Source organism: Haematobia irritans, chromosome 5, assembly GCF_050003625.1.
Source record: "Haematobia irritans isolate KBUSLIRL chromosome 5, ASM5000362v1, whole genome shotgun sequence".
NCBI classification, from domain to species: domain Eukaryota; kingdom Metazoa; phylum Arthropoda; class Insecta; order Diptera; family Muscidae; genus Haematobia; species Haematobia irritans.
The window spans coordinates 125,723,529-125,750,590 of record NC_134401.1 but is presented as its reverse complement, the minus strand read 5'-3'; the positions used below and the strand labels follow the sequence as shown (position 1 = coordinate 125,750,590).

At 33.8% G+C, this 27,062-nt stretch overlaps 1 protein-coding gene across 1 annotated transcript in view; it reads left to right on the top strand.

Annotated features, from left to right (window-relative positions):
• The window catches only part of Sema2a (Semaphorin 2a), a 260,078-nt gene that overhangs the window by 123,381 nt on the left and 109,635 nt on the right, over nucleotides 1-27,062 (top strand). Inside the window, exon 4 of the mRNA XM_075310277.1 lies at nucleotides 6,842-6,893. Coding sequence (XP_075166392.1) covers nucleotides 6,842-6,893 — 52 coding nt within the window. The remainder of the gene's footprint in view (nucleotides 1-6,841; nucleotides 6,894-27,062) is intronic.

Sequence of the window (27,062 nt, the reverse complement as noted above, 5' to 3'; positions counted from 1 at the left end):
TCGGTTTATATGGGGGCTATATATAATTATGGACCGATGTGGACCAATTTTGCATGGTTATTAGAGACCATATACTAACACCATGTACCAAATTCCAGCCGGATCGGATGAAATTTGCTTCTCTTAGACGCCTCGCAAGCAAAATCGGGGGATCGATTTATATGGGGGCTATATATAATTATGGACCGATGTGGACCAATTTTTGCATGGTTGTTAGAGACCATATACTAACAGCCGGATCGGATGAAATTTGCTTCTCTTAGAGCGCTCGTAAGCCAAATTTGGGGGCCCGTTTATATGGGGGCTATACGTAAAAGTGGACCGATATGGCCCATTTGCTATACCATCCGACCTACATCAATAACAACTACTTGTGCCAAGTTTCAAGTCGATAGCTTGTTTCGTTCGGAAGTTAGCGTGATTTCAACAGACGGACTGACGGACGGACATGCTCAGATCGACTCAGAATTTCACCACGACCCAGAATATATATACTTTATGGGGTCTTAGAGCAATATTTCGATGTGTTACAAACGGAATGACAAAGTTAATATACCCCCCATCCTATGGTGGAGGGTATAAAAATCATTGAAATGTCAGATTCTAAGAAATGATCATACTTTTGTTTAATGAAAAACATTTCATATCGGAAATAATTAGTTATTGCAAAAATTCCGATAGTATCGATGCTAACACGTCTGTAAGTCAATTAGTTTGTGAGATAGAGCGTCTTTTGTGAAGCAACTTTTGTTATTGTGAAAAAAAAATGGAAAAAAGGAATTTCGTGTTTTGATAAAATACTGTTTTCTGAATTGAAAAATACGGTGGAAGCAAAAACTTGGCTTGATAATGAGTTTCCAGACTCTGCCCCAGGGAAATCAACAATAATTGATTGGTATGCAAAGTTCAAGCGTGGTGAAATGAGCACGGAGGACGGTGAACGCAGTGGATGGCCGAAACAGGTGGTTACCGACGAAAACATCAAAAAAAATCCACAAACTGATTTTGAATGACCGTAAAATGAAGTTGAAAAGTGTTGTTCCACCAAGACAACGCACCGTGCCACAAGTCATTGAGAACGATGGCAAAAATTCATGAATTGGGCTTCGAATTGCTTCCCCACCCACCGTATGCTCCAGATCTGGCCCCCAGCGACTTTTTCTTGTTGTCAGACCTCAAAAGGATGCTCGCAGGGAAAAATTTTGGCTGCAATGAAGAGGTGATCGCCGAAACTTAGGCCTATTTTGAGGCAAAACCGAAGGAGTACTACCAAAATCGTATTAAAAAATTGGAAGGTCGTTATAATCGTTGTATCGCTCTTAAAGGGGAACTATGTTGAATAATAAAAACGAATTTTGACAAAAAAATGTGTTTTTCTTTGTTAGACCGGCGACTTATCAGCCAACCTGTTATTGTTTTTATTGAAACTATCAAAAATATGGAATAGTGCTACTATTGCAGCTCTATTCGATACACAAAATATCGCGTGGTGCGATTAAACAGCGACAAACACTGATCTGAAATGGTTTCAGAGGCTAGGAAAAAATCGAAATTCGACTTTTTGAGTAAATGCAGTCTTTTTTTTTAATCTTGTAATTGTAATTTTCAAATTCGACATCTGAATTAAATTCGAACTTTTATATTAACCATTGAACTAATGATCTTTTTATGCAGACTATTTTGAAAATTTTGCAGAAATCCAAAAATGGATTGTTCCAAATGTGGACAAAATCGAGAAGTTAATTTTTTTTCGATTAGCAGAGAATATGATATTCTTGTTAGGACTCACGCACACTCACGAAAAAAATCCGTACACATGCACGAAAAACACACTCACAATCAGAAATGTTCTAACTCATGAAATAACATATCTAGTGACTCACAATAAAACGCCTGATTGTTGTGAAAAATTGAAAACTGTTGTGATTCACCATTGAGTGGGTTTTCCGTGTTTCGACTACAGATCTTGTACTAGGAAATTGTTCATAATTTTATAGGTTACGATTCTTCCCTTGATTGTAGTGTAAAATGTTCAATAATTCAAGAAACGGAAAAATCGGTGAAAAAAGTAGTATTTTTTTGATATTTGTGGAGTTTTGAGCTTGAAGATGAAAATTTTCCGATTTAACAAATTCAGCATTTTTAATGGCCGAGTCAAGAACTACAACTATGCTGAAGACTGCATCAATGCACTTTTCGAGCTATGGCCATGCGAAAATTGCAAAAAAGTGTTCAAAATCAAATTTGGTTCATAAAAAACGAACGGCAACCAATTTAGCAAAATCCAGAAATAACTTTTCTCCTCTCACCGAGTACTTTCGGCGGGAATAAATGATCTTGTCATTTTAATGTTTTATTTAGCTAATTGGATCTAAATTCATTGATGTAAAGAAGAAAACTTTTTTACATTTTTTATCCCAACGTTTCGTCAATACTTGTTGACTTCTTCCAGAGGATTTCGTCTATTTGAAAAATAATAAAATTATCGATTACACTATAGAATGGTGATGAGGGTATAATAAGTTTGTCATTCCGTGTGTAACACATCGAAATATCGACTTCCGACTATATAAAGTTTATATATTCTTGATCAGGAGAAATTCTAAGACGATATAAGCATGTCCGTCTGTCTGTCTGTTGTCAAGTTTTGATATAGTCCCCACACGGATGAAAAAAACTGTTTTTCATATGTTTGGCTATAAACATTATATGTTTGGAACACAAATTTTTAAACACAATATTTTTGAGTGCAAGCATATAATGTTCATAAACTAGCATAACATGTTTGGGACATAAAATGTTTGTAAATATAATATGCTTGGATGCAAACATATATTAATTTAGAAATAGACTATAAACATATATGTGTTTAGTAGCTTGGAGCGCTATTTAACAGGGAGCGATATTGAATTAAGTTGGTGGTTGTTGCTTGTTATTACAAAATTAACATTTTATTTTTCCTTTGGCAATTGATCAGCTACTTCTTTGATCCTTACAAACTGTGTGGTCCGCTGTTCGAATCCCCGTCCGGCAAAAGGTAAAATTAAAATTAAAAAAAATCATACAATTGAATAGTTTCTTCTACAATGTTTGTATTACAGAAAAAGGTGCTAAGAACTAAAAAATCTCGTGAAAGTGAGAAAGATGTGAGGGAATATACAATTAGGCAGAAACAAAATTTTGAGCATTCAATATAGGTGCTAACAACCTATGTTGTTAGCACCTATATTACCTGTTTATTTTCATAATTCATTATGATTGTAAATATATAAATAAATAAATAAAATTTTGAGCACAATATTGTTTGGGAGAATTTTTTTAAAGCATATAATATTTTTGGATGCAAAATGCTTCCAAACATATTATATGTTCACATAATAACATATTGTTTTTTGGAAGACAATATTATTGAATTTGGATGCAAAAATACAAAATGTTTGGAACTTAGACTACCCAAACATATATTGTTTAGACCAATATGCTTTCAAACATGTTATATATTGGAAGAGATCAAACATATAAATGTTTGGGCAATACCCAAAAATATATATGCTTGAAGCAAAATATGTTTGGGAGTATATGTTACAGAAGCGATTTTTTGTGAGCGTGCATATAAACCGATTTCTCGATTTGGGGTCTTGGGCTTATAAAAAACGTAGTTTATGTCCAATTAGCCTGAAATTGAAAATCTAGAGGTACTTGAGGACCATAAAGAGGTGCGCCGAAAATGGTGCCCATCGGACAATGTTTTGGTATAGCCCCCATATAGACCGATCTCCCAATTTTGCTTCTTGGGCGTCTAGAAACTGTATTTTCTATCCTATTTGCCCGAAATTGAAAATCTAGAGGTATTTTAGGACCATAAAGAGGTGTGTCGAAAATGGTCCGTATCGGCCCATGGTTTGGCATAGCCCCCATATAGACCGTTCTCCCGATTTTGCTTCTTGGGCTTCTGGAAACTGTATTTACTGTCCGATTTGCCTGAAATTGGAAATTTAGAGGTATTTGGGGGCCTTAAAGAGGTGTGTCGAAAATGGTGCGTATCGGTCCATATTTTAGTATAGCCCCCATATAGACCGTTCTCCCGATTTTGCTTCTTGGCCTTCTGGAAACTGTATTTACTGTCCGATTTGCCTGAAATTGGAAATTTAGAGGTATTTGGGGGCCTTAAAGAGGTGTCGAAAATGGTCTGTATCGGTCTATGTTTTGGTATAGCCATGGGGGCTATACCAAGAACGTAGAACGATCTCCCGATTTTGGTTCTTAGGCGTCTAGAAACTGTATTTTCTATCCGATTTTCCTCAAATTGAAAATCTAGAGGTGTGTCGAAAATGGTCCGTATCGGTCCATGTTTTGGTATAGTCGCCATATAGACCGATGTCCCGATTTTTATTCTTTGGCTTCTATAAACTGTATTTATTGCTCGATTTGCCTGAAATTGGAAATCTAGAGGTATTTTGAGACTCCAAATATGTGTGCCGAAATTGAGGTGTATCGGTCCATTTTTTGGTATCACCCCCCATATAGACCGATCTCTCGGTTTTACTACTTGGGCGTCTAGAGACTATATTTTCTAGCCGATTTGCTTGAAATTGTAAATCTACAGGTATTTTAAGATCACAAATAGGTGTGTCGCAAATGGTGCCTAGTGGTCGATATTTTGGTATAGCCCCCCCCCCATATAGACCGATATCCCGACTTTATTTCTTGGGCTTCTAGAATCCGTAGTTTTTATCCAAATTGCCGGAAATTAGAAATATAGACGTATCTTAGGACCATAAGGAGGTGTGTCGAAAATGGTCCGTATAGCCCCTATATAGACTGATCTCTCGATTTTACTTCTTGGGCTTCTACAATTCGTTAGTTTTCACCAGTTCGTCTGAAAATGGAATTCTAGAGGTATTTGAGGAACACCAAGAGGTGGTGAGTAATGGTCCATGTTTTGGCATAGACCCCATATAAACCTAACTCCCGAATTTATTTTGTAGGACTTCAAATCATGGCGTTATTTCATCATATACACGATATGTTTATGATTTCTCCAAAACTCAAACAAAACTGGTTCTCATAAATCCAGAATCTGAGCTGGTCTTCATAGATAGAATCTTTAATTTATTTTCTTCGGGAAGCGTACTGGTTGAACTGATTTGCTTGAAGAAGATTTGTCATCAAATGCTATATATTATCAAGTAACCCGCTACGACGATGAGTTTTCAAAGTAAACTATTATATTTGATTCATGGTGGTGGGTATTTAAGATTCGGCCCGGCCGAACTTACTATTGTATATACTTGTTTTATTGAACAATTGTTAAACAGTTCAGCGTAGAAAATTATTTTCTCAAAATTTACATTTAAATACTCACCCTCATATTCAAAAAAGTTTAAGAAAACTTCAAGCCTTCTTCTGCCGTATAAATTCATTCGATAAACTTTCAAAGTTTTTAAATATAAATTTTGAACGGACAATATGAATATAAAATTAAATTAAAAACAAGTAAGGAAAGTCTAAAGACGGGCGGGGCCGACTATATTATACCCTGCACCACTTTGTAGATCTAAATTTTCGATACCATATCACATCCGTCAAATGTGTTGGGGCTATATATAAAGGTTTGTCCCAAATACATACATTTAAATATCACTCGATCTGGACAGAATTTGATAGACTTCTACAAAATCTATAGACTCAAAATTTAAGTCTTAAGCACTAGAGTGGAACACAATGTTAGTAAAAAAATATGGGAAACATTTAAATCTGGAGCAATTTAAAGAAAACTTCGCAAAAGTTTATTTATGATTTATCGCTAGATATATGTGGATTAGAAGTTTAGGAAAATTAGAGTAATTTTTACAACTTTTCGACTAAGCAGTGGCGATTTTACAAGGAAAATGTTGGTATTTTGACCATTTTTGTCGAAATCAGAAAAACATATATATGGGAGCTATATCTAAATCTGAACCGATTTCAACCAAATTTGGCATGCATAGCTACAATGCTAATTCTACTCCCTGTGTAAAATTTCAACTAAATCGGAGTTAAAAATTGGCCTCTACGATTTTTTCCAAAATCAATAGGGATCGTCTTTGAGCCGAAACAGGACCCTATACCAAATTTTAGGACAATCGGACTAAAACTGCGAGCTGTACTTTGCACACAAAAATACATCAACAGACAGACGGACAGACAGACAGACAGACAGACGGACATCGCTAAATCGACTCAGAATTTAATTCTAAGACGATCGGTATACTAAACGATGGGTCTCAGACTTTTCCTTCTTGGCGTTACATACAAATGCACAAACTTATTATACCCTGTACCACAGTAGTGGTGAAGGGTATAATGAAAACAAAACACAACTTAAATTTAGTATCACAGTGAATTAGGATATTGCTACCCTGTAACTAACGCTTAAATTTTTAGTGTCCTCCTTAACATTCATTGTTCTGTCAATCTTTTGTTGTATTCGTAAGTGAGTTTTTGTTTGGAATTAAAATGTTGAATATTTCATCACTGTGTTATAATTCCTATTGACATATAGGAGTACCAGGGTGCGTATAATGTATGTGCAGTTCAATAGTAATAATCATACGTCCCAAAGTACCTGACGTTCATCTAATAAACCATTTGTCTATTCACAATGACTAACATACTATTGAAATTGATTTCCTACAAAAATGTTATTAAAATTTATTACTCGAATGGTGTCAATATTTAACTGGTTTTATATGATATAATACATAAATTTCACCTCTATTTGTTTTATTATAATTTTTGCGTTTTTTTCACACAAACTATACGAATACTAACCGCATATGTTTTATCAACTCTTTTCCAGGGATCGCATATACCGTTTAAGCCTTAAAAATATATCCTCATCAACATGTGACGTAAGTAAACATATATCTAGTTTACAATGCAACATAACATACAACCATAAATATAAAAATGAATATATTTATATAGAAAAGTGAATGAATATATTTTACAAAACACCGAAACCAATGTATGAATTTATTTATATAGATTTTAATACATTTATGTACATATATATGTATGCGTACATATTCATATATATGAAACCATAAAATATCGTTTTGAAAAAAAAAAAACAGAACAAATGCAATATATTCTGTTTCCATTATGAGATTTGCTGGGTTTTGTTATACGTTTTTTTTTTTTTGCATTACTTTTTTTTTCCAAATTTGTTAACCAACAATACGATTTATGATGCAAACATCATCAAAATATGATTTATTTTTATTGCTGCTGGGAAAAAATGTAGCCAACCGGAATGTATATTGAAGGCAACAGATTTTATTTGAAGCGAGGTGAAATGAAATCTAGTGTCCCATATTTTTAAATTTCATTGCAAACCAAATGAAGAACAGTCATGGTCAGTCATATTCTATAAACATATGGGAAATGTCCTATCATGTGGGCAAAAGTAAAAGGCCTTTGTTGGTAAAGAATCCACAAGTCATCACCTATTGTCATAGACGTGTTTCGAAGGACGGCGATCGTATTTTTGGAGCTTTTCTTTCGACCAATCAACACGAGTCATTTTTGAGCGTTTGAAAACTTGTGTGGAAGCCAACGCGAACAAATTTTTTTGACCGTGAAATATTCAGGCAATATTGAATGTATTCTGGTTCCATTAATGCCAATCCCACGATAGGTCACATGACGATCTAGCAGTTTTAGTTTGTGCACAGCAGCAATGGTGTCGCATTAACTATTTACCAACCATACACAAATTAGTACATATCTGCCCAGATACGTCATGAAAGCTTAACATGCACAAATGAATATCGGGTCATAATTAGATATAGGCCTCACATAGCCTGATCCCTAGATTTCTTAAGCGTCCTCAAGGCTTACTGTTCACCCGATCTGTCTGAAATGTAGTAACTGATGGGATTATTTACACTGAAGTAACCACACTGATATTGGTCCCTATTGATTCATAATTAAATATAGACCACACCGAGGTGCAATGGTTAGCATGTCAGTCGTGGGTTCAATCCCAGTTTCGACCAAACAACTAAAAGATTTTCAGTTTCAAAGCTTATCGAAATGGCTTCACAGAAACACCGTTCAATTATAAAACGTCATTGAGGGAATCATATAATCGCGCAGCATTCATTGATAACAAAGAAGATCGCCACCTGCGATATCACCTTGGACTGAATAGTCTAAGTGAGCCGAAAAAACTGCCAGCCACTAAAAGCTCACCTAGCCTCTGTGTGAGCGTCCTGCCGGATTTTTTTTTACCACTAGAAATTCTACTCTTCAGTTCGATATTCACCTTTATGCAACCACTTAAAAATTAGTCCATAAGGATATGAACAGAGATGGTCTGTATCAAACTTTTTTAGGTTTGTGACTGTCGCAAAGTTGTAAACGTCGTAAACGTCACATAGGCGTCGTAAATGTAGAAAAAGTAACAAAAGTCGCAAACTGAAAATACTTTAGTCGCGTCAGCTAGGCAGCGAATTCGATGATATCCAAGACGATGGTATGTGCGAAGAAGTTTCAATTCTTAGGAATGTTCACAATTTTCGGTTTTAGTCCCCACATTTTCCCTATTGCCTTTTGCACGAGTACAGGGTAACCGTGGATTTTCTCGTCCTTTCTTAGCTTTAAGTTCAGTCTCCTGTCCAATATAACCCCAAGGTATTTTGCACACTTACCAACGGGAGCCACCGTGGTGCAATGGTTAGCATGCCCGCCTTGCATACACAAGGTCGTGGGTTCGATTCCTGCTACGACCGAACACCAAAAAGTTTTTCAGCGGTGGATTATCCCACCTCAGTAATGCTGGTGACATTTCTGAGGGTTACAAAGCTTCTCTAAGTGGTTTCACTGCAATGTGTAACGCCGTTCGGACTCGGCTATAAAAAGGAGGTTCCTTGTCATTGAGCTTAACATGGAATCGGGCAGCACTCAGTGATAAGAGAGAAGTTCACCACTGTGGTATCACAATGGACTGAATAGTCTAAGTGAGCCTGATACATCGGGCTGCCACATAACCTAACCTAACCTAACCTACCAACGGGAATTTCGATACCACCTAAGAAAATAGGCTTGACCATGGGAAAACTTTCACAAATTTCTGCAGAAACTCACAGTGAATGCTGTCAAACTAAATTAAAAAATGTTCAGGATTTCTTCTATTCAAAATTTTGGTTTTCTACAGTAGGTTTACGACTTTTGTGACATACGTATTATACCGTCGCAAATGTATGTCGCAAATGTATGTCGCAAAAGTCACAGTTTGTGACAGGCCAACCCTGGATATGAACCTATCTAGACAGTCATTTTGGCTTTTTTCACCTGGTATTCGGTACCTGATGTCCGTATTTACCCGGATGTAACCTAAAATTGGTTCAAATCGGTCCATAATTAAACAGAGCCCACATATAGACCGATCCCCACAGAGTATCCTGGATGCTTAATTAAAAACCTTTCCAGCTAAAATTCGAGATGTTTCAGATGTCTTTATTCATCCCTAAGAAACCAAATATTTCGTCTATGCGTGTTATAATTTATATAATTTTTATAATATTTGTATAGAGTCACAATATTGCTACCCAGCAAAAAAAATTAGAAGTTGTTCCACAAACACTTCTTTTAAAGCCCATCCCAGAATCCCCCATCGACTTTTTTCAACTCCCGATGCAGTCCTTTTGGATAAGTCCCCCAATGATTTTTTTCTACTTCCGATGCAGTCGTTGTGGACAAGTATTAGAAAGTAAGCAATCAGGCTATTTTAAGAGCAAATTTTGGACACTTAAATTTTACAAAAAATAGAAAATTAATTTAAAAAAATAGAAAATTAATAAAAAAGTAAAAAAATAATAATAACAAAAAATTTCATTTCCGCCGGGATTTGAACCTGTGCCGTTTGACTTTTTCGCTTCCATAGAAGTTGTTTTGCGAAGGTTTTGCAAATTATGAGAATATTTAATTTTTTTATTGATTTTTAATGGACAAAATATATTTGTACGAAAATATATGCCGAAAATAAAAAATAAAAACGATGCATAACATAAAAAAATATTTTTTAAAAAATATTTGATAAAAAATTGCCGCTGGTGAGAATTGAACCTGCGTTTCTTATTTTTTCGTTCATACTAATAAAGAACACATCGAGAATGTTATTCCTTGGTGTCGTATTAGGATCATATCACAAACATTTGAATTGACCTTTCGACGCTTTATGTTATGTTCAATGGCGTTTGTGGCTGAGTGTGCTAAGGCGTTCTGTTATGGTACCAACAAACCCAGGTTCAACCCCAGGAGCGAAAAAGGTTTTCAAATTGTAAAAAATTAGATAATAGGAAAATAATAGTGTAATAAAAAATATGGATGAAAAAAAGTGAAATTGGTTGAAAAAAATTTTTTTTTTCGCTTTTTAAATTTCTTCATTCAAATTAACTTCCAGGGCACAACTTATAAAGCAATGCAAAGGATCCAAAAAGGGAGTACTTCCGTCCTATGACAAGCCCATGTAAAAATCATTGGAGATGATCCAAGTTTGCACTACTTCCGGATCACAGATTGGGGATCTAAACTACTTTTTTGGAAACTCTTTTTTGCTGGGATATTTATCCGATCTTAAAACTTAAAATATGAAGCAATTGGCTTCTACAGGATGCCTAATTATTGTACCGTACATTACCAAACAATTATCCTAATTTTAAATCTAAAAGAAATCCAAACTGAAACTTTATAATGTTGGACAACGAAATTGTAGCCCCTGAAATTATTTCACAGCCATAGAAAATTAATTTACCAACCAGATTTAAGATTAAATTTTCTATTGACTTTAGCTCTTCTTTACTAAATTTGGTTTAATGCTTTTGATATGTGATACTTTTTGTTATCCTTTACGTGGAATGACTCAAATATGAAGTTCTGTCAAATAAAAAAATAAAAACAAAACTGAATATGAAATAAATCTTGGAAAACAACATTCCTATCTGCCTACACAACAATAAGGTCTTAATGAAATGACCAACATGACTGTCACAATTTATTGAATATTTATGCCTATATTTGAAACAGCTATGTCATATGCAAGAGTTATCGGACTACAGCAGCAACTAGTTTTCGTATTAATAAATTGTCTTTCTAGTGAAATTTGTCAATAATATAATTGTGGGAAAATTTGATTTTTTTATAAAAAAATGTGTCAAACATTTTCAATGGTGAAGATATACAGTGAACAATTTAACTGAAAATTTATTTTGTAGGTTAAAAAAAAAATCAATTCGAAATAAAAAAATATTTAATAGAATTTAGCAAATGATATGAGAGATGAATGGGCAATGATTTACATAATCTTAATATTCGCACCACACAGTGGACAAAAAAAAACAAACGCTGCCACCGTGGTACAATGGTTCAAATATAGCATCAGAGAACGGCTGCGATCTACCGCAACCGTGAGGTCAAAGATTTCATGTCTTTAAAATACGAATATAAATTTAGCTTAGCATAGAAGACGCATTTCTCTAATATAAAGTTTTTTTCGTTGTCCAAAAGTCGATAAACTTTTCACTGAAGTCGTATTGTCCTTATAATTAAGTGATTTCACTTAAAAATGGGTATCAGAGAACGGCTGCGATCTACCGCAACCGTGAGGTCAAAGATTTCATGTCTTTAAAATACGAATATAAATTTAGCTTAGCATAGAAGACGCATTTCTCTAATATAAAGTTTTTTTCGTTGTCCAAAAGTCGATAAACTTTTCACTGAAGTCGTATTGTCCTTATAATTAAGTGATTTCACTTAAAAATGGGTATCATAACATGAAAGAAAAAATGTTTGGGCTAAGGTCAATTTGACTTTAATAATTCAGAAAAATTCTTTAAATTAAATTTGTTGTCTTTTTGCATCTTGACTACAAAGCAAAAAATCGTTGAAATATAGGACATGTTTTTCAACACTTTATTTTAAAGACGTTTTTTACTTGAAACATAGCATAATTTCTACTGAAAGTCGAGTCTTAATTAGGGAAATAAAGTTATCGTTAACTCGTTTTTAAAGGACTTTAATAGCATACGACGAAAAAAGCTCAAAAAGCGAAAAATTAAAATTTGCTTCCTGGGAACAAGTACACAAAACCTAAATTTAAAAGAGAATTGTGTCTTAAAATTATCCTTACTTGTATTCTCCGCGTCTTTGGCTCGGAATCAATACCAAAATTTTTAAAGTAAAGACAAAATCCTTGGAACCGAGCATGCTTTTTTTTCAGTGTATATATCTTTTAAAATATTTTATTTTAGGTGAATGATATCGTCTTCAGAAACTCTTAGTTATTTCATAATATATAGATTGTCAATTTGTTATTAAAAACCGATTAGCCAATTTTGGCCCACATAAAAGATAAATTTGTCGACTTGAGTGGACTTTCCAAAAAAAACCAAATATCGATTATTCGAAATTAAGTATTACAAAAATTCGATTTCGACTTTTTTGATAAAAAGTCGATTTATTGCAAAGTCGATTTTTATACCCTCCACCATAGGATGGGGGGTATATTAACTTTGTAATTCCGTTTGTAACATATCGAAATATTGCTCTAAGACCCCATAAAGTATATATATTATATTCTAGGTCGTGGTGAAATCCTGAGTCGATCTAAGCATGTCCGTCCGTCTGTTGAATTCACGCTAACTTCCGAACGAAAAAAGCTATCAACTTGGCATAAGTAGTTGTTATTGATGTAGGTCGGATGGTATTGCAAATGGGCCATATCGGACCACTTTTACGTATAGCCCCCATATAAACCGTCCCCTAGATTTGGTTTGCGGAGCCTCTTGAAGGAGCAAAATTCATTCGATCCGCTTGAAATTTGGTACGTGATGTTAGTATATGGTCTCTAACAACCACGCAAAAATTGGTCCATATCGGTTCATAATTATATATAGCCCCCATATAAACCGACCTCAGATTTGACCTGCGGAACTTCTTGGAGGAGCAAAATTCATACGATCCGGTTGAAATTTGGTACATGGTGTTAGTTATGGTCTCTAACAACCATGCAAAAATCGGTCCACATTGGTCCATAATTATATATAGCCCTCATATAACTCGATCCCCAGATTTGACCTCCGGAACCTCTTGGAGGAGCAAATTTCATCCGATCCGGCTGAAATTTGGTACATTGCGTTAGTAACATATATGACCGCTAACAGCCATGCAAAAAATGGTACATATCGGTCTATAGTTATATATAGCCGATCGCCAACCACACAAAAATTGGTCCACATCGCCAAAAATAATCTACCAAATTTTTATTTCTATAGAAAATTTTGTCAAACTGAATTCTATACGTATTTAATCGGCCAGTTTTTATACCCTCCACCATAGGATGGGGGTATATTAACTTTGTCATTCCGTTTGTAACACATCGAAGTATTGCTCTAAGACCCCATAAAGTATATAAATTCTGGGTCGATCGAAGCATATCCGTCCGTCCGGTCCGTCTGTTGAAATCACGCTAACTTCCGAACGAAACAAGCTATCCACTTGAAACTTGGCATAAGTAGTTGTTATTGATGTAGATCGGATGGTATTGCAAATGGGCCATATCGTACCACTTTTACGTATAGCCCCCATATAAACCGTCCCCTAGATTTGGCTTGCAGAGTCTCTTGGAGGAGCAACATTCATTCGATCCGGTTGAAATTTGGTACGTGGTGTTATGGTCTCTAACAACCATGCAAAAATTGGTCGATATCTGTCCATAATTATATATAGCCCCCATATAAATCGATCCCCAGATATGACCTCTGGAGCCTCTTGTGGGAGAAAAAATTCATCCGAACCTGTTGAAATTTGGTACGTGCTGTTATTATATGGTCTCTAACAATCTCGCAAAAATTGGTCCACATCGCTCCATAATTATATATAGCCCCCATATAAACCGATCCCCAGATTTGACCTCCGGAGCTCTTGGAGGAGCAAAATTCATCCGATCCTGTTGAAATTTGGTACGTGGTGTTAGTATGTGGTCTCGAACAACCATGCCAAAATTGGTTCATATCGATCTATAGTTATATATAGCCGATCCCCAAAAATAATCTACCAAAATTTTATTTCTATAGAAAATTTTGTCAAAATTTTATTATTATAGAAAATTTTGTCAAAATTTTATTATTATAGAAAATTTTGTCAAAATTTTAAATTTTGTCAAAATTTTATTTCTATAGAAAATATTGTCAAAATTTTATTACTATACAAAATTTTGTCAAAATTTTATTGCTATAGAAAATTTTGCCAAATTTCATTTCTATAGAAAATTTTGTCAAAATTTTATTGCTACAGAAAATTTTGTCAAAATTTTATTGCTACAGAAAGTTTTATCAAAATTTTATTTCTATAAAAAATTGTGTCAATTTTTTAGTCCCGTATGGACTAACTTACAATTGAGAAGGCAGTGTTAAGAAGTTTTAAGATACCTTGCCATCTGCAAGTGTTACCGCAACCCAAGTAATTCGATTGTGGATGACAGTCTTTACTACAAGTTTCTATGCAATCCATGGTGGAGGGTATATAAGATTCGGCCTGGCCGAACTAACGGCCGTATATACTTGTTGATTTTGGTATTCTTAACTTATACTTTTGATTATTTCGACTTTAGCCCTTTCTCGCGTGCTAAACAACCAGAATATTTTGAGAAAAATTCAAAATGGATGTTATTAAGATAGTTCCCTCTTAATTTGTCTTCCCTGGCGATGTTTCGACTTTTTCACCTGTCTGCATAATAGAGCCGCGTGGCGAGGATCACTTCCACATTCGTCTGACAGTTATGCCAGAAGATCTATGAAATTTATTGGCTTCATTGTGCATATCCTTTAAAACCATATAAAGTTCTCTGCCGCTAATGAAATGTCCAGTTGACATTAAGCCTTAATGGAGCTGTTCTTGTGCTTTCCAAAACCGCCCCCACAAATTGCTCTCAAAAGTCTTTTGTTTGGGGACTTTTACAATCAATTTTCAATAAATTGAAATTATATGAAAGTAAATTGAATTTTAGGAATTCATTTAGCGATTTCATTGTGTCATCTTTTTGTCGTATGAAAAATCGCTGAAAAAAGACCTCAAGCGTTTTGTGTGTTCTCAAAAGAATTGCAATGCATCATGGTGAAAAGCCATGCCAACTTTGCATCCACTAACTGAAAACACCAGCAGCCCAGGGAGAGAACGCTGACAACGAAACAAAATGCCATAAAGCGACATTGTTTGTGGCCAAGGTCCCCAAGGTATGACAATAGATTTATGTGTGTTTTATGTATAAAATGTGGGTAAAAACTCTTAAAATTGCATACATTTTTAATGAAATTACATCCCAAATGGTTTGATGTACGTCGTATGTGGGTCTGTATCTCACGGTCAGAGAGTGTGTGAGGGTATATGAATAACTGCTTGGCCAAAATGAAAGATGAAAAGCGAGGAAAAAGTACCATACAACTGCCACAAATCTAAATGAAATCTACGAAAAACACTGGAACACTCTCCATTCTACACCACATTGAAACAAAACAAATGATTTACCAAACTTTTTGTGCAAAACAAAAAACAAACAAAATAATAATAAAGAAAACCCCAACACTGAAATCCAGTAAACTGGTTAACATGAATGGATTTTGTGCTCTTCGTCATGCATATTTCAAATATTTTTGTATCACTTCGAAATACCAGTATGCACTCGAGAAAATATAGGAGTGCCCAAATAGGGATATCATGAGCCAGGATCCTTTACAATATTCACCTATGCGGAGTCTAAAAACAATTTTTCAATTTCCATAATAACTCAGGTAAATACCTGAGATTGATTTAAAATTGTTTAAATTTGTCTAAGTTTCTCCACTTTCAGTTTCATTTATCTTCTTTGATTGGTTAGTTAACTTTGGAAATAGTAGCCCTGTCTCCTGTCAGCTGACCTACACTTAATCCAATATTTATCTTGTTGTGTGGAGTTACTCTTGGAACTCCGTATATTAAAAGATTTTCCCAATATTCCCAAAAAGAATGTTTCATAAAGGGTAGTTAAAATGTCAAGGGCCGATGTTGATTTTGAATAAAACAAAAACTATTTAGAAAATTATTGTAATTTTATTTTATTACGATATATTGGTATTACTCAGTTATGTATGGAACAAAATATCGGCCAAATGGGCGCCGCGACCTCGGTGGCACACCTTCATCCGATGGTCCAAATTTTCGATGACGCTGAGGCATAATGGAGGTTCTATGCCGTTAATGTGCCGAATTATCTCATCCTTTATCTCTTGAATTGTTGCTGGCTTATCGACGTACACCTTTTCTTTCAAATAACCCCAAAGAAAAAAGTCCAACGGTGTCAAATTACATGATCCTGGCGGCCAATTGACATCGCCATTACGTGAGATAACACGGCCATTGAATTTGTTGCGCAAAAGAGCCATTGTTTCGTTAGCTGTGTGACAAGTGGCTGAAACCACATATCGTCCACATCCATATCTTCCAATTCGGGCCATAAAAAGTTTGTTATCATCTCACGATAGCGAACACCATTCACAGTAACTGCCTGACCGGCCTCATTTTGGAAAAAATACGGCCCGATGATGCCGCCAGCCCATAAACCGCACCAATCAGTCACTCTTTTTGGGTGCATTGGTTTTTCGACAATCACTCTTGGATTCTCATTCGCCCAAATGAGGCAATTCTGTTTATTGACGAATCCACTGAGGTGAAAATGTACCTTATCACTGAAGATGATTTTTTTCCAAAAATTGATCATCCACTGTTGCCATTTCTTGGAATCATTTAACACGTCGTTGGATTGTATATCTCTCCATGGTTCAAATTGAGTAAGTCTGAAATAGAGAAATGTCAAATAAAATTCGGAAAAAAATTTGGCGTTTAGGTGTGGTTCACATTCAACATCGGCCCTTACAATTTAACCACCCTTTATTTGGGTGTCGTCCCTCATGTAACTGGCGGAGATTGCTTTATATTCGTTACATAAATCCATCATCGTATTCCACCCATATGTGCTAACTATAGGTACTCGGTCATGCTTACTGTGGCCCTTCTTACTATCATCCTATTTTCTTTTAGTAGATTTTTTTTCTCCAGTCTTTGTCTATGGACTTCTCTTTGTTTTTTGCTTACATCGGTAAGGTTATTTACCCTCATACTCCCCGTTTCTACTGCATGTCCAGGCATACGACTAAATCTAAGAGATGTATCCTTAGTGAAGTAGGTGTCAAACCATTTCGGTTTGAAGGAGACCCGAAAAAGTCCCAATGTCCTGTCTTCGGGATATATTGTATATTGCAGGTAGGGTGTCCAAATACCTTTTTTTTTTGAAAAGACGGTTTTCGGTTTATCCGAAAATTCAAAATTTATAAAACCCGGTTTTAGATTTTTTATTTTGCTCAAGACCGGTTAACCGGTTTAACCGAAATTATAAAAACTTGCGAAAATATGTGTTTTAATACTCATTTTATTAAACAAAAAATTAATAAAAATTCATTATAATAAAATTAACAATTTATAGAACAGGAAAACAGAATGCCGTTAAGGTGCTCCTTTTGCGCTGAAAATACTCGTTGATTGATTGTAGATATCCGACTATAAGTTTTCTAAAAGAAATTTTTTTCTTTTCTGAGGACCGAGATTTTAGACAAACAACATTGTCTTTACAAGCAATAAACAACAAAACAATAAATAAACAAAGATTTGAGACAAAGTCACAACGCTTCTAATAAATTCTGGTTTATTTGCGCTCAAAGAAAGGACTTTACAACTAAGTGGAATGTCGTTTGACTAAAATCTCTTCATTTACTTAGTGAAACTGTGTTGTAAGTACCCTACGGGAAATTGATCAACCCCAGTACCGGTAACCTGTCCTTTGTGTGTATGGACCAGTAACAGTTATGATCCAAGCGTATGGAATGGACCGGTCACTTTACCAGGGGTTTGTCATTTGCTGGGAAAATTTACACTTTAGGACACGACTTGGACACGTCCTGGAACACTACCGTCTGGGACACACTTTTAGGACCCTGTTTCCATCCGTATCACACCAGAAATGAATATGTTGAACAATAAATAATTTTAGAAGATTTTAATATCAAGTGAGTATAAACATCAATAAATTATATGACAATTAAAAATGTTGATAAACTAGAGCGCTAGTATCAGTCCTGTAATGGGTCCATTAGTGGCAATTTGCACTAATTTCCCGTAGGGTAGTCAGTTGTTTCTCACCTTTAGTGTATCTCTGCAAAAGTTCCAATTTTGGAAAAAATATATGAAAAATAGAAAGAAATTTAGTTGAAATTTCAAGTTTTTGCAGTCCTTGGTTGTAGTCCTAATTATTTTTATAATTTTTTTAAGTAAATTTAATGTAATTCTTTATTTTGAGTATCCCTGTAACCGTATATGGCCATTTCGGCTTGGTTGTAAAATGAGTTAAAAAAATACAGAAACCGGTTAACCGATAGTCAAAATCCGGTTTTTGCTGTTAACCGAAAATGTAAATTTTTCATTATCCGGTTTCGGTTTGTGTAACTGAATACGGTTAATCGGTTAACCGGTGTCGGTTTTGGGCACCCTAATTGCAGGGTTCAGAAGTGAAAAATCGTCAATCTAGTCTAGGAAGTGATCACTACTGCCTCCGTTCTGGGGATAGAATTATTATCTATCCCTTCTGAAGTCAAACTTGATAAGCATGGTTCTTTTTCGTGTGTTCGAGGGCAGAGTTCCGTGCTCCTCCAACAAGAGCATTTTGGAGTAATGAAATGTCTCAAAACGATGGCAATCGGTGGTTAGCGCAATATTTACCACAGTTTGGAGATATTTGTATTGGGTTTCGATGAGGTTGAATGTCGACACAGGGGTCGCGTATTAAATGGTGAGACGGCAAATCTATTCATAGGTTGTTTGGAGTAAGGGTTTCGAAAGTTGATGATTCCGCTCGAAGAAAAAGTAATGATGGACCTTAAGTTAACCAACCATCTCTGACGATATTTAGGTAGTACTTTCACTTCTTCAACTTCTATTGTAGGAATGCTCTGGTCACGAATACGGATGTAGAACGCCTGCTTAGTCTATGACGCAAATGACAATTATATGCGAGAATGTTGCTCATTCCTCACGAAGAAGAAATAATATTTGATTTTAACCGGCAACATATATTAGATAGAGAGGATTCCATGTCCCCTTAAGGTAAGTTCAATGCAACGAAAATGGGACAAACACGAGCTTTGAGATCCGAGGTTAGATTCCCCCTAACGCTGGTATTGCTCCTCCTTATATGCGTATATTTGCTTGCCGAAGCTCTGTTAAATCGGATTTTCTTTCCTGCTATCATTGCCTGTTATTAGCCAACCTTGGTGCTTTTATAAGAAAGTTTTGACATACACTGAAAAAACGCATACTCGGTTCCAAAGATTTTGTCTTTACTTTAAAAAAATTGGTATTGATTCCGAGCCAAAGAAGCGGAGCATACAAGTATGGATACTTTAAAGACGCAATTCTCTTTTAAATTTAGGTTTTGTGTACTTGCTTCTAGGAAAGAAATTTTAATTTTTCACTTTCTCAGCTTTTTTTCTTCATATGTTATCAAAGTCCTTTAAAAACGAGTTAACGGCAACTTTATTTTCCAAATTAGGACTCGACTTCCAGTAGAAATTATGCTATGTTTGAAGTAAAAAACTTCTTTAAAATAAAGTTTTGAAAAGCATGTCCTATATTTAAACGATTTTTTTACTTTGTAGTCAAGATGCAAAAAGACAACAAATTTAAAGACAATTTCATTAAATTTAAAGAATTTTTCTGAATTATTAAAGTCAAGTTGACCTTAGCCTATAATTTTTTTCTTTCATGTTAAGATACCCATTTTTAAGTCAAATCACTTAATTATAAGGACAATACGACTTCATTGAAAAGTTTATCGACTTTTGGGCAAGGAAAATAACTTTATTTTAGAGAAATGCGTCTTCTATGCTAAGCAAAATTTGTATTCGTATTTTAAAGACATGAAATCTTTGACCTCACGACAATATTTTTTTCAGTGTATGTCAGGAAATCTAACTTGTCCTAAAGATTAGTTCTTCATATTCCATTAACGTTTGTGGTGCTGCATTAGCAAAACCACTTTTCTCAAGGATAATGTGATCCGTCCCCAGAACTTATATGAGAGAGAAATAATTGTTACTTCAAAAGGTCGAGTATTGGTGCAAGGACGAATTGAATTGAATCGACGTTGAATTGAAGCAAAAAAGCGCAACCGTACTAATAAAAATGCTTCTTTAAATGCACGGCTCCCCAACGTTAAATTGATGGCATTGGGCTTTTTATCCGATGTGGCTCAATGAGGCTCCTGTTTTTATACCCTGCTCTACATAGCGGTCAGGGTATAATAACTTTTATACGCCAAGAAATGTGCCAGAAATATGGATACCGATCGACTCAGAATCACCTCATGGTCGATCTAGCTTTTGGTGTCCGTACGTCCATGTATTTGGCGTTCGCGGTTACATTTATAAACCGACGAAATTTGATGCACGGTGTTTTTTTTCTTTGAGTGTAACTAACCAACAGAATTAATTTATAACAATTCCCCACACTGGCAATCACCAATACTTGCTCACACCCGCCTGTATAAATACTACAAAATAGATAGACTCTACTTCTATATGTGTATTTACTTTGAGATATAGACTAACAGTTAAACAAGGCGAAAGGGCGAAAAGTTTTAGCTCTACACATTTTTGTTTCATTTTTTATAAATATTAATTTTTTGGTTTATTTCCATTGTCGTTGTAGGTTTTTTTTTTTATTCTGAGTTAGTGTTAAGAGAAATAACAAACTAGCCAACCAAACAAGCTTCAAACAATTGTGTAAAACAAGTGAAATAGAAACAAAAATTATATCTCCTGGGGGGTCAAATGCAAAAAAAGGTAACTCGAACAAAGCTTAGTTTCCTACACCATTGCTGTGCACTGGTCTTTTTTTTTTCTTGGTAAAATTCTAATGATTTTTTATGTGCTTTTAGACTTTATAAAATTTGTATGAAATGTATGTAGTCTTTCTCTCTCTTTAACACATCCTTTGTATGTCCTCCCCCCATATGGGTGATGTGTTATGCCTAATTCTACCACCACCATAACATAGAGTATTTACTAGTTTTACATCTAGCAACTATCTTGGGAGTAATGGTAGGGGGATATTAAAGAAGAGTGTGCAGTATTGCTATTCAGATCATCCCTTTTAAGATTCATAATTCACTGGGCTACGAAATGATAGTGGTGTTAATGGCAATGGTGGCGAGCGGCCACAATACTAAAAGCCCTTCAAAAAACTGTTAAATTTTTACCTTGAAGTCCCTTTGTTAATATATATTTTTTAGTTTTTAAACTATAGGGGTATAACTATAGGGATATAAACTTTGAAAGTATGATTTTTGTCTTCTGATATTGTGGCCACCACCAAAGCAAAATAGCAAATCTATATTGTCCATTGGGTTGGCAGCTTATAAGGCACGCGTCAAAGGGTAACCTTCGTTACATATATGCTCGCTAAGGATTTATAAAATCTATAATTTAATTAATCTTAACTAGTTTTTATATAACTTCACTGAAAAAAAATATTTACATGATGGGTAATCTTCAATACCCCACCTAAATTGTAGGATGCGCAATTTTCAAACATATTAAGGACACATTTCTTTAAAATAATGAAAGTGCAATAAAAATAAAGTTTATACGCTTTGCTTAAAAAAATGTATTAAATTTGGGATGTCTTTAAACTAAGGCAATTTAAGGAAATCGTCCTTAAATTGACTGAAATGCTGAATCTTTAGATTTAAGATAAAACGCTTCAAATATAGGCTAAGGATGATTTTGAGGATTTGGCATCTTTGGTTTAAAGTTTTTATACCCTTCACAACTACTGTGCTACAGGGTATAATAAGTTTGTGCATTTGTATGCAACGCCAAGAAAGAAAAGTCTGAGACCCATCGTTTAGTATACCGATCGTCATAGAATTAAATTCTGAGTCGATTTAGCGATGTCCGTCTGTCTGTCTTATATGTAATTTTGTGTGCAAAGTACAGCTCGCAGTTTAATTCCGATCGTCCTCAAATTTGGCATAAGGTCGTTTTTTGGGACAAAGACAATCGCTATTGATTTTCGAAAAAATCGGTTCAGATTTAGATATAGCTGCCATATATATTTATCACCGATCTGGTCATAATTGGCGTGTTAATCAACCGATGTTCTTCAAATTCAGTACATCCGAATATTTTATTAGTCTCACAAAATTTGCAAAATATCAGCCAAATCGGTTCAGATTAAGATATAGCTCCCATATATATCTTTCGTACGATTTGGACTTATATGGCCTCAGAAGCCAAAGTTTTGCAGTGATTTGCTTCAAATTCTGCACAAGGAGTACGTTTAATAGTATCGGTAAGCGTATCAAATTAGGTTGACATCGGTTCCGATTTACATATAGCTCCCATATATATCTTTCGCGCGACTTAGACTTATATGGCCTCAATAGCCAGAGTTTTACTGTGAATTGCTTCAAATTTTGCACAAACGGTACGTTTAATGATACTGTGTGCCAAATTTGGCTAAAATCAGTTCAGATTTACATATAGCTCCCATATATATCTTTCGTCCGATTTGAACTTATATGCCCTCAAAAGCCAGAGTTTTGCCGTGACATGCTTCAAATTTTGCATATGGAGTACGTTTAGTAGTATCGGTAAGTTTGCCAAATTTGGTTGAAATCGGTTCAGATTTCGATATAGCTCCCATATATATATATTTCGCCCGACTCATATAACCACGGAGGCCAAAGTTATACTCCCATTTTCGTGAAATTTTGCAGAGATAGCAGAATTATTGTTCTAACTATGCTATTCAGATTATATATAGCTCCCATCACCAGAGTTGGGGTAATATGGTAGAGTGTTTCAAAAAGAACAATTTCATTACTTTTTTGGCGACGCTTTTTTTGCTGGGTAGAGATATATAGTCGAAAAATAGTTTCAAAATTTCGAATTTTTCGTTTATTGTTAAAGAAGTTCATAAAAATGCATTTTACTGCTCACCAATAAAGGTAATACTTTTAGCTTATTTAGATTGAAGCCTCTACTTTACAATAACATTAAGAAATAAATCTAAACAAGGTGGGTAAATAGATTTTGTTGTGGTTTTCGAATGTCCTCCTAAGTGGACATCGGTAGTCAAAGGATTAATATACCGCAAAAAGACAAGGAAGATTTGATAAATGAGATCTGTATTCTAATTCGAATTGTATTGATCCGAGATTTAAAGGCAGATAGATCGTATTTTCAACGACTACTTAGAATATGACAGCAACCTCTATATACGTGTGGTTGCACATACCGAAATTGGGGGACATGTGCAACAGGGGATGTGTAATTTACAAAATATTATGGACAAATTTCTTTAAAATAATACAATTCTAATTAAAATAAAGTTTATAATCATTGCTTCAAAATTTTTTTTTTCATTAAATTTAGGATACAAAATTTGGAAATTTTCGTCCCTCCGTTAAAGCCGCATATCATTGAACTAAGGCAAAAATTTCCTTAAAGTGGAGAAACACATTTTTGATTTAAAGAAATCGTCCCTAAAAATATTGAATCTCAAAATTGAACATAAAAACGTTTCGAATATACACACAAAGAAATTTCAATTAATTTGATTGTCAGTACAATTAAAATTATGTTTAAATTTGAGCTAACAACGTAATTTGTAAATACAATTACGATTTTAGTCACTTTAGCAACAAATTTTGTTATATCAACAAACATTTTGTTATATCAACAAAAATTTTGTTGAACTTAAAAATTTTCTGTAACAACAATTTATTGTTAGCTAAAAAATTATAATATTATTTTCTGTGTAGGCTAAGACTTATTTTGGGGATTTATCATCTTTGGTTTAAAGTTTTTTTCTGGAATTAAAAATCGCAGTTTACTTTGAAGTATCTGTTATAATTTTTTTTTTTTTTTTTTTTTTTTTTAACTGGCATTTGTTTGTACGTGATACGTGTATTAACATACCGCGAAAGGAAAATGAAAATTCGATAAATGCAGATCTTCATACTAATTTTAATTGTATTGATCCTAGATTTAAAGCCAGATAGATCGCTAAAAAATTTCTTTATTTTAAAGAAGCCGCATCTTTGGCTCGGAATCATTATCAAAATCCTTAAGGGAAGGTCAAAATCTTTGAATCTAAGTAGTTGATGGCACATCTGTCTCGAATATCAGAAGCAATAAAGCTGATGTATGTACAGCGTGTTGCAAGGATAAAGAGATCACAGAACGCTACTAATGTCACTACCAAGCCTTCATTCGTCGATCGAAGGAAAAGATTATTCAAAATTTGGACTAACTTAGCAACAAATTATTGAGATCGTGGTGGTCATGGATTTTCCATAAGAGAAGAGAACGATCAAGCCGAACACTGATTTAGGTGCACGACTGTCGATATTCGTTGGAAAATCTGGATCAATTTTAACACATAAACTTTTAACTTTTTTTCAGAATAAAAAGATGCCTTTTAGATTTTTAAAATTTTATCAGCTTCCGGTTTAACTGCTAAAATTTTAAAAATCAATTTTACACATGTACTTATCGACTTTTGGTTTAAAAGCTCGATTTTTTTATCCCTAGTGCAAATTAGGCTTCTGTTGTGGCAGCGTTATCCTGAGGTCGTTTTACTCTTAAACAGGTAATCAATGTGGATAGCACTTTGTGAACCTCAAGAAATTGTGTCCCTCATTTTTCCGGATGAGAGGGCTTCTTACCACGGTTGCCACAATGGGTAGAATTCTACCAACTGTGTTTTATTTTTGACAAAATTTTCTATAAAAATAAAATTTTGACAATATTTTCTATAAAAATTAAATTTTGAACAAATATTCTATAGAAATAAAATTTTAACAACATTATCTATAGAAATAATATTTTGACAAAATTTTCTATAGAAATAACATTTTGACAAAATTTTCTATACAACTAAAATTTTGACAAAATTTTCTATAGAAATAAAATTTTGACAATATTTTCTATAAAAATTAAATTTTGACAAAATATTCTATAGAAATAAAATTTTAACAACATTATCTATAGAAATAATATTTTGACAAAATTTTCTATAGAAATAAAATTTTGACAAAATTTTCTATAGAACAAAAATTTTGACAAAATTTTCTGTAGAAATAAAATTTTGACAAAGTTTTGTATGGAAGTAAAATTTTGACAACATTTTCTATAGAAATCAAATCTTAACAAAACTCACTATAGAAATAAAATTTTGACAAAATTTTCTATACAACTAACATTTTGACAAAATTTGCAATAGAAATTAAATGTTGACAAAAATTTCTGTGGAAATAAAATTTTGACAAGGCTTTCTATGGAAATAAAATTTTGACAAAATTTTCTAAAGAAATAAAATTTTGACAAAATTTTCTATAAAACAAAAGTTTTGACAAAATTTCCTACAGAAATAAAATTTTTGACAACATTTTCTATAGAAATAATATTTTGGCAAAATTTTCTATAGAAATAAAATTTTTACAAAATTTCCTATAGAAATAAATTTTTGACAAAATTTTCTATACAACTAAAATTTTGACAAAATTTCCTATAGAAATAAAATATTGACAATATTTTCTATAAAAATTTAATTTTGACAAAATATTCTATAGAAATAAAATGTTAACCAAATTTTCTATAGAAATAAAATGTTGGCAAAATTTTCTATGGAAATAAAATGTTGGCAAAATTTTCTTTGGAAATAAAATTTTGACAAAATTTTCGATAGAAATAAAATTTTGACAAAATTTTCTATAGAAATAAAATTTTAGCAAAATTTTCGATAGAAATGAAATTTTGACAAAATTTTCTATAGAAAAAAATTTTGACAAAATTTTCTATAGAAATAATATTTTGGCAAAATTTTCTATAGAAATAATATTTTGGCAAAATTTTCTACAGAAATAAAATTTTGACAAGGGTTTTATTTCCTTGAGTAAGTTTTCCCTTTTTAAAGATGTAGTAATTTTCTACTGTTAGTGCACGCTAAATCGTTAAAACATTTAAAATTCGACAGATTTACAATACAAGGAATATTTATACACCCAAAATATTATGGCTTATAGGAGAGATCATATTTGAAATATTACAGCAAATACTGAAATAAATTTTTAAAATAAAATATTAAAACATTTCTTTGGACAAGAAAAACATTTTTTTTTTTCAGTTTGACAAAAGTCTTCTATATAAAATTTTTTAATTTGGTAGATTTTTGGTAAAATTTTCTTCTTCGATAAATTATATTTGTTATGAGTGGCAATCTGGCTTCTTACCCTTCCGCGGCGGAAGTTTGTCCCCTAAATTACGTTGTTTTGACTGCAGGTCTGTCCAATATCCTTATTCTGATATTGAGAAGCTATATACTTAGCATTGGCAATTTTACAAGGAAATGGGCTAGATCTAGCCATGATTGATGGTGTATTGTGGCCTTTGACTGTTGAACTCGGTATCATTGGATTATGATATATCATATCACCGTTTCATAGATCCTGGTAATTTTAACCAAATCAGGATAAAAGTCGACGAATTATAGTGTAGGTTAAGGAAAACATACGAAGCATTTGGACTACTTAAAGATTCAACAATTTGGGGTCTGCTTCTTAATTTGGGGTGACCTTCGTTTGAAATCACTGAATCTATCAAACAAACGTATCAAACGTCAAAATATTCAGTTATAAGCTATATCATCATGGCCTACTATATATCAGCTATAAGCTATATATCATGGCCAACTATTACATTCTAAAATAAATTCGTTTCGTTAATCTTAGGTACTTGGATTATAATCCTTTATTCTCACACCTGCCAGTATGTTGTATGCGAATTTCTTCTTTATGTTTTAGGTTTTTTCCCTCATGTCATTTTTCTACCAGGTCATGTTCGTTGCTGAGGCTATTGCAGTGGTTCTAT